The sequence below is a fragment of the Juglans microcarpa x Juglans regia genome, chromosome 2S (genome assembly GCF_004785595.1).
Source record: "Juglans microcarpa x Juglans regia isolate MS1-56 chromosome 2S, Jm3101_v1.0, whole genome shotgun sequence".
NCBI classification, from domain to species: domain Eukaryota; kingdom Viridiplantae; phylum Streptophyta; class Magnoliopsida; order Fagales; family Juglandaceae; genus Juglans; species Juglans microcarpa x Juglans regia.
This window is the reverse complement of record NC_054597.1, coordinates 22,734,174-22,745,615: the sequence shown is the minus strand read 5'-3', so window position 1 is coordinate 22,745,615 and position 11,442 is coordinate 22,734,174. Positions and strand designations below refer to the sequence as shown.

General features: G+C 35.6%; 1 protein-coding gene across 1 annotated transcript; it reads right to left on the bottom strand.

Moving 5' to 3' along the window:
- Positions 1–393: 393 nt before the first annotated feature.
- On the bottom strand, positions 394–3,018 carry LOC121252824 (pollen receptor-like kinase 3). Its single transcript, XM_041152646.1, has 2 exons — positions 1,618–3,018; positions 394–1,247 (listed from the first exon to the last, which is right to left on the bottom strand). The coding sequence occupies exons 1-2, from the start codon at positions 2,900–2,902 to the stop codon at positions 679–681; spliced, it is 1,854 nt and encodes a 617-aa protein (XP_041008580.1). The 5' UTR covers positions 2,903–3,018; the 3' UTR covers positions 394–678.
- Between the last annotated feature and the right edge of the window lie 8,424 nt (positions 3,019–11,442).

The window sequence follows — 11,442 nt, the reverse complement described above, 5'->3', positions numbered from 1 at the left end:
AATGCCATGTCAGAATGGTGTGATGGAAGTGGGATGAGAAAGTAGTACTATATAATACAACTATTTCAAAAATCATGGGTTTTCATAAGAGAATGAATCACACGTAAAATAGAAGTGCTCATAAGATTACAGTATAGGAGTTGACATCGTGCTCGCTTCAAAAGGCAAAAACATGACAAAAGGTCTCAGCATATGAGCACTTCCAAATTCTGTTTCATTTTCCTAAACTAAAATTTTAGTGTACATGGATTCTTATTGTGAAACTCCATGCAAAATCATCAACAACTGCTACAAGAAAAAAGAGTATTTGTGACGGATTATTTACTACAAGAATGACTATTTGCTATGAAAACAATTTATTTTAGTAGAAAATAGTCATTTTAATTTGCAAGAAATACCTAGCCATGAATAAGCAGTTTTTTTGTAACTAGCAATAGTATAATGAAGTGCCAATGGCAGATATATATAATGGTCCATGTCCATTACCCTCACTGGTCTTTCGAAGCAGCTTTCTCGATCTTGAGGAAATATATATGCTCATCACAAGATATTGATAATCACGAATGTTGAAGCATGGGATTGAAATTATATGCTGATGATCACAACCTTTTCTACCACTTACCTACTGATCTAAGCCCTGTATTGATTGAACTAGCAGCACCAGCAATCTGGCATGCGTTACGTTTGTATCTCTTCTATCCTCCTAATGGCTTCCCCCATATTGAGGCGTTGTTTTGGATTACTTTCAATGCAAGTAACCCCAATATTGAGGAGTTGCACCATATGGTTGATTGAACTTGTATTGCTCACTATCTCCGGATCTAGCACTTCATGCACTCTTTCTTCAGATATCGCCGTCAAAACCAATTGCACAACATCAGTACCACCCTTTCCATTGCTAAGATAATGAGAGGGGAACTTTCCTGTAAGAACTTCAAGAATGATTATTCCAAGACAATAGACATCAGACTTTGGAGAGACTCTTTGGAATTGTATGTAATCAGGGGATTTATAGGCAAACAATGCTTGGGCGGCGATGGGCGGAGTGGCTAGCGAATTAAAGCAGTAGTCATTTAGAAGTGGCTCATAATCATCTCGTAGAAAAACATTGCTAGACTTGAGATTCCCATGGGGCAAATCATACGAAGGAAACACCGTGTGGAGGAAGCCCATTCCACGAGCAATGCCCTGGATAATCTTCAAACGCGTTGGCCAATTGAGGTCGGCATGACTCGTTCCACGATCACCTAAAGGATATATAATTATGCATTAGAAATTTAAATGGAATCGCTATAAAAAAATTACTTATTTATAGCTAGTTATTTCATGTAAAAATGACTATTTTCTGTCAAAATGAATGTGTGTTTTCCGTAAATAGCCATTCTCATCACAAATAATCCATCGCAAGTGCTCTTTTTTTTTGTAGTGAATGGATATATAAACCTCAAGGTATAACACAATATAAAGTTTGGCAACTTTGTCTTATATAAAGGAAGCTTCTTATTCAAATCTTCCCCCCTTTTTTTGGTATCATACTCGCAGCTTGAAAAATAAGGATAAACCGAAACTTCCATAGAATATTAAATAGAAGATATTGGTAGTTAATGTAGCTCATACCGTGTAAGACATATAGCAAGCTGCCTTTAGGAATGAATTCGGACACCAACAGCTTCTCCTCTCTTCGAAAATGATAAGCTAGAGGAGTTAAGATATTCTGATGCCTTAGTCTTCCAAATCGTTTCATCTCAGCATCAAATCCCTCTCTTTGCAACGTATTCACCTCTCTCATTCTCTTCACGACCACTGACAACCCGTTGGCCATTACGGCTTTATACGCGGAACCCAAACCACCATTGCCGAGCACTTCTGCAGATGCCTTCATCAAATCAGGCAACCCAAATGTACCATTGTCAACATTCAGCATTATAAGATCAGTCATTCCATTATTTCCACGAGATGAACCTTTCTTCGTATCACCTTTTCGGCTCGAGTAATCCATTGCCCCACTGCGATTAGAACTTGCCATGCGCATCTCAACCATTTGAGCATTCGACGTTACTACTGATCCACTACCTAGGACTTCAAAGTCTTCGTACTTTCTATCCTTCGCGTAAGTACCAAATGCAAAGAACATGAAGAGAAATAGTATAGTGCCAAGGAACATAAGCACTAGGATGGTATTGTTGCCGTGCTTGTTTTCAGATGTCGACGTTCCGTTTTCTTTCTCTGTGCAAACCTTGTCCAATGGCTTCCCACAAAGTCCTCCATTTCCTGCAAACGTATCCGTGGCAAAGATCGACAAGCTCTTAGGGATTTCACCTTCCAGCATGTTGTTTGACATATCAAGTTGTTTCAACGAGGATATATTAATAGGTGGTATACGGCCTGTGAACTCATTATTCTCAAGGTGGAGTTCTATGAGGTGGGATAGTTCTGTTACTGACTCAGGTATCGTTCCATTTAAGCGATTATAGGAAAGCCAGACTTTCTTCAATGAAGTAATATGGGAAAAGTAATCTTTAGGGATATTACCAGAGAATTGATTGCCGGTTAATAAGAGAGATTTCAAAGCGCCAAGCCTGTGAAAGTCTGGAATTGGACCAGAAAAGGAGTTGTTCACAAAGCTGATAGTTCGAAGCCCGTGAAGTTCAACTAAAGCGTCAACGTCTATGTTTCCTCCGAGACCTAAGCCGGTGAGATGGAGGCCGGTGATTGTTCCATCAAAGCAAATGACTCCCGCCCACTTGCCCGAGCATGGAGAGAAGTTCGGAACCCATGATCTTAGCGCGTCTCCATGGATGAATGATTGCTTGAGTTTGAGGAGAGCCTCAGTTTCCGAGAGTGAAAGAGAAAGGGGAAGGAAGCAGAAGATGAAAAAGAAGAGAAACCGAACAGCGACCATTGCTGAGCCGGCAATGGGATAACTCCGGAGAGGAATGAGCCGCTGTTCGGAGAGACTTTGTGGTTCTCTAAGCCTTCAATTTGTTTGCTTTTTTGGGTTTGGCAGGAAGGTCTCATGTTGGGGTCGTGGGGTGTATGTTGCTTTGAGAGAGAATTAGTGATGGAAGTGCCAGATTTACGTGAGTCTAAGAATAGGGCATTCAAATATTTGGATAATAGACAATTGAGAAGAGGCATGTGGCCTGTGGGGTTGAGAGAGAGTTGGGGGCGTGGGGGAGAGAGAGGTGTGCGCAACTTATGTTGACCAAGTCAGATTCATTCGAGGCATTTCTCGTTATTGAAGTGCAACATTAAAGTACTCTCACTTCAGCGCGAGTCAAACGATATGGATTATAAACAGTACCATGGAAGAGCGTAACATCAGGACCCAATCAAGTTAAATTTTATTTATTTATTTTTAGTTTATTTTATATTATTTTATTTTTTTCACACGTTAATTTTTTTTCTTTTTTCTTTCTTTCCGATTATATTTCTTTTTCACCTGTAAGTATTCTTTTCGTCCACGACATGCATACACACACACGACTCTATTTTCAGCTCTCTCCACACACACGTCTCTCTTATCTCTAGGGTTTTCGCATCATATTTATACGCACACATTGGCCATGCTTAGAGAAACTGCTCTATTACGTTCACTACCCTCATACGTAATCGACGCAACCCACGCTTCACTCCCTCTCTTTCACTGCCTCTCCGCGTTCTCGGCTCTATGCTCATCAACCTTGCCACCATAAACCTCCACCGCAAACCACCAACACCATAAGATAGCCACTGCAGAACACTCCTCCGCCTTGCTCATGTAAACGCACCCCAAGCCGTGCAGCACCCCAACCGCTGGCCAAGCCATAACGCAACACTATTTCTTTCCTTCTCGTGACGCCGCTGCCCTACCACTCGAAGTCGTGGACAAAAACTCCTCTGTGCAAACAGCACACCACCCTCCAGCCGTCCTCACCACCATGGAAAGCCAACAACCGTCGCCCAGCCGTTGAAGGAGAAACACACACGGCATACTCTGTTTTAGCTTCCGAAAACAGAGCAATTGGTTGCTCCTCCAAGCACGACAAGTTTTGCACTTTGACCAACCCTTTCAGACGTCTCCTCCGCAACGCAAAGGGGAACCCATAGTCCAACATCTCAGCCACGCCTAGCTGTGCCACCGTCGATAGCCACCCAGGCCGTTGCGGCGCGTAACACTCTCGGTAACACCTCTATGCACGCCGTGTTTCACTCTTTATATCATGACTTTGTCCCTCTCTCACCGTGCATCTCTCTCTCTTTCTTGTCCAGTGCATAGCCACCAAGTGCACCACCTTCCATCGCGCACTGCGCAGTCGCACGATACCTACTCGGTGAGTCCCTGTCGCCGCTGCACTACTATTATTTTTGTGTTTATATTCATCACTAGTTTTATTTCCTAAGGTGTATTTATGTGTATATATATATATATATGTACGTATATATATATATAAGTAAAGTTTTAACTTGGGTACTTACTAGTTCTAACCTAATATATATATATATATATATGGAAGGTAGTTTTAACCTAATGCTTTCGGGTGAGAAGTTTTTTTTTATTTTTGGGTTTATATTTAAATGGGTTTTACTTTAAGTCTCACTAAGTATTATAATGTGTTTTGATAATATTGTTAATTAATAGAAGTAAACCTATTTTTCTTAAGGTATGAGTTTTTCATGACCTATTTTATGGAAATTTTAGTAGACAATGTATTCTATTTATTTATAAAATGTTGTTGGTATTTTAGATATTTTGAATATTAATTTTTATTGAGTTCTATAATTATCTTAATACTTGCTCGATTAAATTCTTATTCGGTACGAATTCGATTAAGTGGATATTGATGGTATTTTGGGAATTTTGAGAATTCTAGGTTTTAAGGAATTAAATAGGTTATTTTAGAAGCTTAGGATTAAATATTGAAATACGTGATTAATTGGAAATTTACGATAATTACGTGGTTATTTTATAGGTGACGTTTAATTATTGTTCGACATTTTTTGAGGAAAATTTTGAAAAAGCTAAGAAGTCCAGGTAAGCGGGGTTCCTATGCTAGACTTTGCATTAAAATAAAATGAGCTGAGGTTATTTTTGGAAAATATACATATTTGATTATGAAAAGAAATTTGAACTACCTTAATTATTTGTTCTGCATTACTCATGATATTCTGTTTAAGAAGAAATTATTTTCTGTCATGACTGGTGTAGACATGAGCTTATTTTTGAGATTCTGTTTCTAAACTTTGAAAAGAGAGTGAATATGAAATTTTATGCATAAATTATGTTGTGTGATTTTGTTCTGTTCTGAAGATTTTCTGTACTTTGATATGATATGATGCGATTTCTAAAAATCTCTGGCATAACATTCTGTTTCTGTTTCTGTTTCGTTCTGACCTTACCACGGGTGTAAAACTGTGGCTTCTGTTCGGGTTGGTACCAACTTTTCTGTTTCTGATGCACCCACTTTAGAAACAGAGTAGTTTTCTGCGTGGTCTTTCCTATGTGCACACTTGGGGCTCCGAGAATGAATAAGGGGAAGATTCACATTCTGTTTCTACTCGGTTAGCTACCGGGATTTGCACAACCCTACCACGGAGGTTAAACATAGTATTCGTTCTGATATGATAAGATAAGATGTGATGTTTCAATTTATGCTATGCCAAAGAGATTTTGATTATGAATATTTTTGAACTTTCGCTCTAATATTTTTGATAACATGTTCTGATGTTGCATTTTGAAAACATTATTCTGATTCTGCATTCTGAAAGAAAATATTTTGTTCTGCATTCTGAACTCTGTAAATGTTCATGTTTACACACTAGTGTATGTCTTCTGCTTACTGAGTTGTTGATAACTCACCCCTTATCTCCAATCATTTTTCAGATAATATTGATGGTTCTACTGGAGAGCAAGAGTAGGCAGTATTATAGAGGTTTGATATTCGCTGAGGAATAAATACCCGAGGGTACAAGTTTTTATTTGAGAGTCTTAGTTAGTAATTTGGTTATTTTCAGTTATTTTGATTTAATTAAGAATTTATGTATTGTCCTTATGAAGGAACATAGATATTTGGTTTGAGTAAATGGATTAACATTTTATGGAGTTTTCTGGATTTTATAGTTGTGTTATTGAAGTTGATATTAATATTAAGAGCTAACTCTCTGGACCTTCAGGATCGGGGCGTCACAAAGAGTATATATTGAATCTATTGATACATGCAGACGTTGTTGAATATGTAAGCGCTGTATAATTATTTTGAAAAAAGAGTAAGATTTATTATTAAAAAAAAATTACATATGGATCTCATATTTATTCATTCTTTAAAAAAATTTACGTGACATTTGCACATTCTACAACTACGGATATATTTTTCATCAAACTCAATTAGACTGACCTTTGATTTGGATGGTAGTATTGTGTTAACCTATAGGTGGATGGATAAATGTAAAGAAATTAGACATATATATACGTCATGTCAGCTCTAATAAATTTAGATAAATGTTATTCGACATTCTAAAATGTTCAAATCTCACGCATTCCCTTTAAAAATAGATAAATTTAATATTTATCTGAAAAAACAAAAATTCAATAGTAGAGTACCCCACGTTTTTAGATTAATAAAGTACGTAAGACTTACACATTTTAAGACTGTATCTAGTTTTACTCTTAAATTTAATTAATATCTATGCAACATCAATAGTTAGCAAAATCAAGATTATAGGCACTTAGAATATAGAAAAATATGATAGTAAAATCAAAATCAAAATCAACATCAATAACTTCTTATGATGTTTAGTTTCTGTCACCAAATAAATGTTCAAAGGTAAAAATATATATTGGAATGTCATTCTTCAAACATGAGAAATAAATATGTTCAAACATATAAGAATGACGTTCAATATATTTTTCAGTTCAAGAAAAATATTACATCTAATTAATGTCCTTTAAGTTCAAATATCAAAGACATAAAGTTAGAATGTTATTTCCATGTATACATATTCGCATGTAAACATTGGCATTTGAAAGTTTATACAAGTGCATTCAAGTATTGTAACTATATAGAAAAATATAATAGTAAAATCTACAATTGAAATAAATTAGGTCTAATACAACTTATGTATCACAAAAAGTATATCATGTGCCAAGAACGTACAATATATCATTGAAACAATATAAAATTACACGTACAAAAATATCAAACAAAAAAAAGATACAAAGCATCCAAAACTGTAACTTACTCTCTTTCATGAAAACAAAATTATATAGTATTGAATCTAAATCAAAGTTCTTAGCGATTTCTATTTCAATATAGACAACTAAGTTATTTACTAGAAACTCATCTTTAATTTTATTGTGAAGTCTTGTTTTTACAATTTTCATATCTGAAAATGCATGTTCATCACTAGTTGTTGTAGATATATATTGGAAGAGTCAGAACAAAAAGAATTAATCTATCAATAAGATAATATGTTTTTTATTTCTCTGTCCATTCCAATCCTCGAGATAATGTTAAAAGTTATGTCGCTCTTTCACCAAACCTACTATCATTTGTAAAACCAAACATGAGGATTTTAAAGGTGGGTTGTCTGTACTATGGGCCACATGGGCTTGTTTTCTACTGGGCTCCTTTTTATTTGTGAGTATGTTATGTTAAGTTATTTTGAAGTTAAATGTTTTTGGGTTGGGCTCGGGCTCTAAATTATTTTGGGCCGGGTAATATTTTATTACAACTACTTTTCACTATTTTAAGTGGGTTGGGTTTCGATTTCTTAAATAGACTGGTGTTTGAGATGAAATTAGATTAAGTATATTAAGTGGATATTGATGGATTTGGAAAAATTATGATATTTAGGGTTACGAGAATCTTTGAAGTTTAAGGAAAAATATGTTATTTTTGTATTTTTAGGCTTAAATATCAAAATACGTGTTTACTTGGAGATTTACATAAGTTACGTGTCTAATTGTTTAGGTGACAATTGATATTCGTCCAGCACTGTTGTGAAAAAATTTAGAAAAGTTAAAAAGTCCAGATAAGCAGGATTCATATGCTAGACTTTGCATAAAAAGAAAATGAAATGATGTTGATTTTATAAAAAATGTGCATGATATGTTTTGAAAAGAAATGTGGAAACAACCTCAGTTATTTGTTCAACATTACTCATGAAATCTGTATAAAAGTTAAAAGTGTTTTTGTCATGACTGGTGTAGACATTAGCAAATTTTTGACATTCTGTTTCTGAACTATACAGAAAGAACGAATACAAAATTTATGAAACTTTGTGCATGAGATGTGAAGATGTTCTGAATTTGTTTTTGAATATGTGAAATTATCTGAATTTGTTTCGGTACTCTGTTGTGATATGATGTGGCATTTGAAAACCTTTGGCATGACTTTCTGATTCTGTATCTAATTATGTTTCTGGTCATATTTCGATGCTTTTGATTCTGTTTTGCCTTAATATATGGCCTTGTCATAGGTGATAATTATAACCTTTGGCCCCATCACGAAACATAATAGTGACCTCTAACTCTGTCACGGGATATAATAGTGACCCTTAGCCCTATCACGAGATATAATAGTGACATATGACCCTGTCATGGGATATAATAGTTACCTCTAGCCCTGTCACTGGATATAATAGTAGTCTCTGTTCTGAGTGTAATCGTTTTACTATCATGGTGATTTATGTTCTACTTGGCTTTTTGCATAATGCACAACCCTACTACTAGAGTTAAACATGGTCTCTGTTCTGGTATGATGCTCTGATATGTTATGATATGATATGATAAAATGATGATGTTCAGTCATGTTATGCCAAAGGACATTTTTGAATCTGAACATTTTGAACTGTCGCTCTGATATTCTGATAACATGTTTTTGGATCTACATTTCTGAAACTAAAATGTTTTGTTCTGCATAATGAACTCTATGAAAAGGCTCATGTTTACATACTATTATATGTTCTTTGCTTACTGAGTTGTTGATAACTCACATTTTTATCTCTACAATATTTTTCAGATGATTTGAATATTACAGCTAAGGATCAAGAATATGGAGTATGGGTGAGATAAGTTAAGTATAGTGGATTAAGCATAGAAGGTTTATATGAGCATTGAGGAATTTTATTCAGTAAATTTGTTGTGTTTTGATAACGTGATATGTTGGGAGGTTTACGTTTATATTAAGAATTTGTGATGTTACTAGTTATTATTTAAAGTAGTCGAGTTAAAACAGTGAGATCTATGTGTAGTTGAGAGATTGGAGTTTATATATGTACTATACTATATGATTTTAAATGAAATGTAGTAACTCTTTAACCCCATCTAGGACCAGGGCTTTACATTTGATGAGACTGTTATACTTTATTTTTAATTTTATTTTGTAATCTGCACATGTAATATGGACTTGTGATCTGAACTTGATACTTGTAATATGGAATTTCCAGATTTTTTGTGGAATTTGTAATCTGAAATTTTCAGATTTTAGACAGTAGTTTGTAGTCTTTTTTATGTATTGTGGCAGATTTTTTAATGTGTGGGTTTGTTTATGGCAGATTTTTTTATTTATAATGATTTTTTTATGCCAGATTATTTTTACATAGCAGTAGCTTTTATAGCAGCAAGTTTTTTTATGATATTTTTATAGCAGCAGATTTTTTATAGCAGTTTTTTAAAGCAGATTTTTTATGGCATATTGGCACATGATTATAATCAGAAAATCAGACAGAACCAGATCAGAATCGATAAAATTGAAAGTACCGGTTTAGGAATGTAACCGGTGCAGTATCATTTCTTGAAATCTCAAAACAGCTTGATTAATGATTCGGTCCTAAAATATGTCTAAAACCAGACCGAATCAGACCAGTTATATCCATACAATAATGCATGTCATTTCTGTTATAACTAAGATAAATATTAAAAATAATAAAAACAAGTCTTAATGTAACACTAAACGTTCGACGCTCGCATGCTAACTTAATTGACGTTTGAATGTGATAATATATACATGACAAATGTAATTTAGAAACACTCATAATGTTATATTACCAAGTTACAAGTACATACATTAATTATTTAAAATCCTAGAAAAAAAATTCAGAATTTAAAAAGTTTTGTTCAAATGTCATAGACATGAAAATCATGTGTTCAAAGGTGAAAAAGCGTTTGAACATGCATGGGAAACGATAATCACGTTTTCTAGTTCGTCTAATCGTAAAGGAAAACTCTTGTTGCAGGCGATCTGCGCACCTATCTAACGTGGCAAGTGAAACGGTACAGTTTTGATAAGTTTAATGAAACGAACCGTTTGGGCTAAAGGAATTGGGCAGGATTGAATTTAAGTTAAAAATATTGACAAAACGGTGAGTTTTGAGCCCCTGCCTGTAAAGGCACATTCTTCTTCTCTGGTTTAAGCTCCGAAGCGCCCTTCTCTCTTCTCTGGTTTGAGCCCCGAAGCGCCCTTCTCTTCTCAATTACCATTTCATCTACAACAAATTGATAATATATAACACAATAAGGTTTGCCTACTCCCTAAAATCTTTTAAAATAAGTAAGTTTTTTAAGAAAACAATTTTTTTAAAATCTTCAAACAGCTTGATTAACACTTAAACACTTGGCAATCTACAGCTCCAACCAACAAAAAGGATATAACCCAACAAAGAAAGATACAATTCATCAACAGACTTCTCAACAGGTTGATTATTTTTGGAGCCACACCCCCGTCCCCAGACTCAGCCTTTCGGAGCCACGACCCCATCCACGGCCCCAATCCCGACCACGGCCCCAGCCCCAGCCCGTTTACTCTTACCATTTAGTAAATGCAAAATGATGATACAAATATTACCCATTACATGCCACATGAACTGCATTTACAAATTTGTGTGTTTTTACAAACAAAAGTTCTAGATGGTCAAACATACCGAAGAGAAGAATCAAACAAATCGAAGAGAATAATCAATCGAAGAGAAGACTATCATTGGCAGAGGAGATCGTCGCTCTCAGTTGATTCTTCGATTCTGCAACGGTACCTCCACGGATTGATAACGTGCAGAGGAGATCATCACGTCCAAGCCGTCGCGGCGTGCAGAGTACACTGTACTTAACACCAACCTCACCGTCGCGCGTAGAGAAAGAGATTTGGGGGAGTTGGCTTTGTTGAGGAAGAGATTTGGGGCAGGCGAAAGCAAGGGGCTGTTCGATTTGGGAAGGGAGGGAAGCGGGAGATTTGGGGGAGACGAGGAAGAAATAGTTGCAGAGTTGTTCTTTTTTTTTAAATTTTGATAATTACGCAAATGTCCCTGCCTGCTTGCCATGTCACCTGTGGGTTCGCAATCGGTACGCAATTTTGCCTATACCTAGAAGAACTGGATCATAAATATTTTTACATTTGAACGCTAGCTGTGACATTTAAAACAACGTACGTAGTACAAATTACATAGTACTTTTCACAACCTGGTTTGATC

What these genes read in the sequence shown, in the direction of transcription:
- LOC121252824 (XM_041152646.1), bottom strand. Translation starts at nt 2,902, where the DNA reads ATGGTCGCTGTTCGGTTTCTCTTCTTTTTCATCTTCTGCTTCCTTCCC. An exon ending in CTTGCTATATGTCTTACACG is followed by an intron (nt 1,248 to 1,617) that starts GTATGAGCTACA and finishes TATATCCTTTAG; the next exon opens with GTGATCGTGGAACGAGTCAT.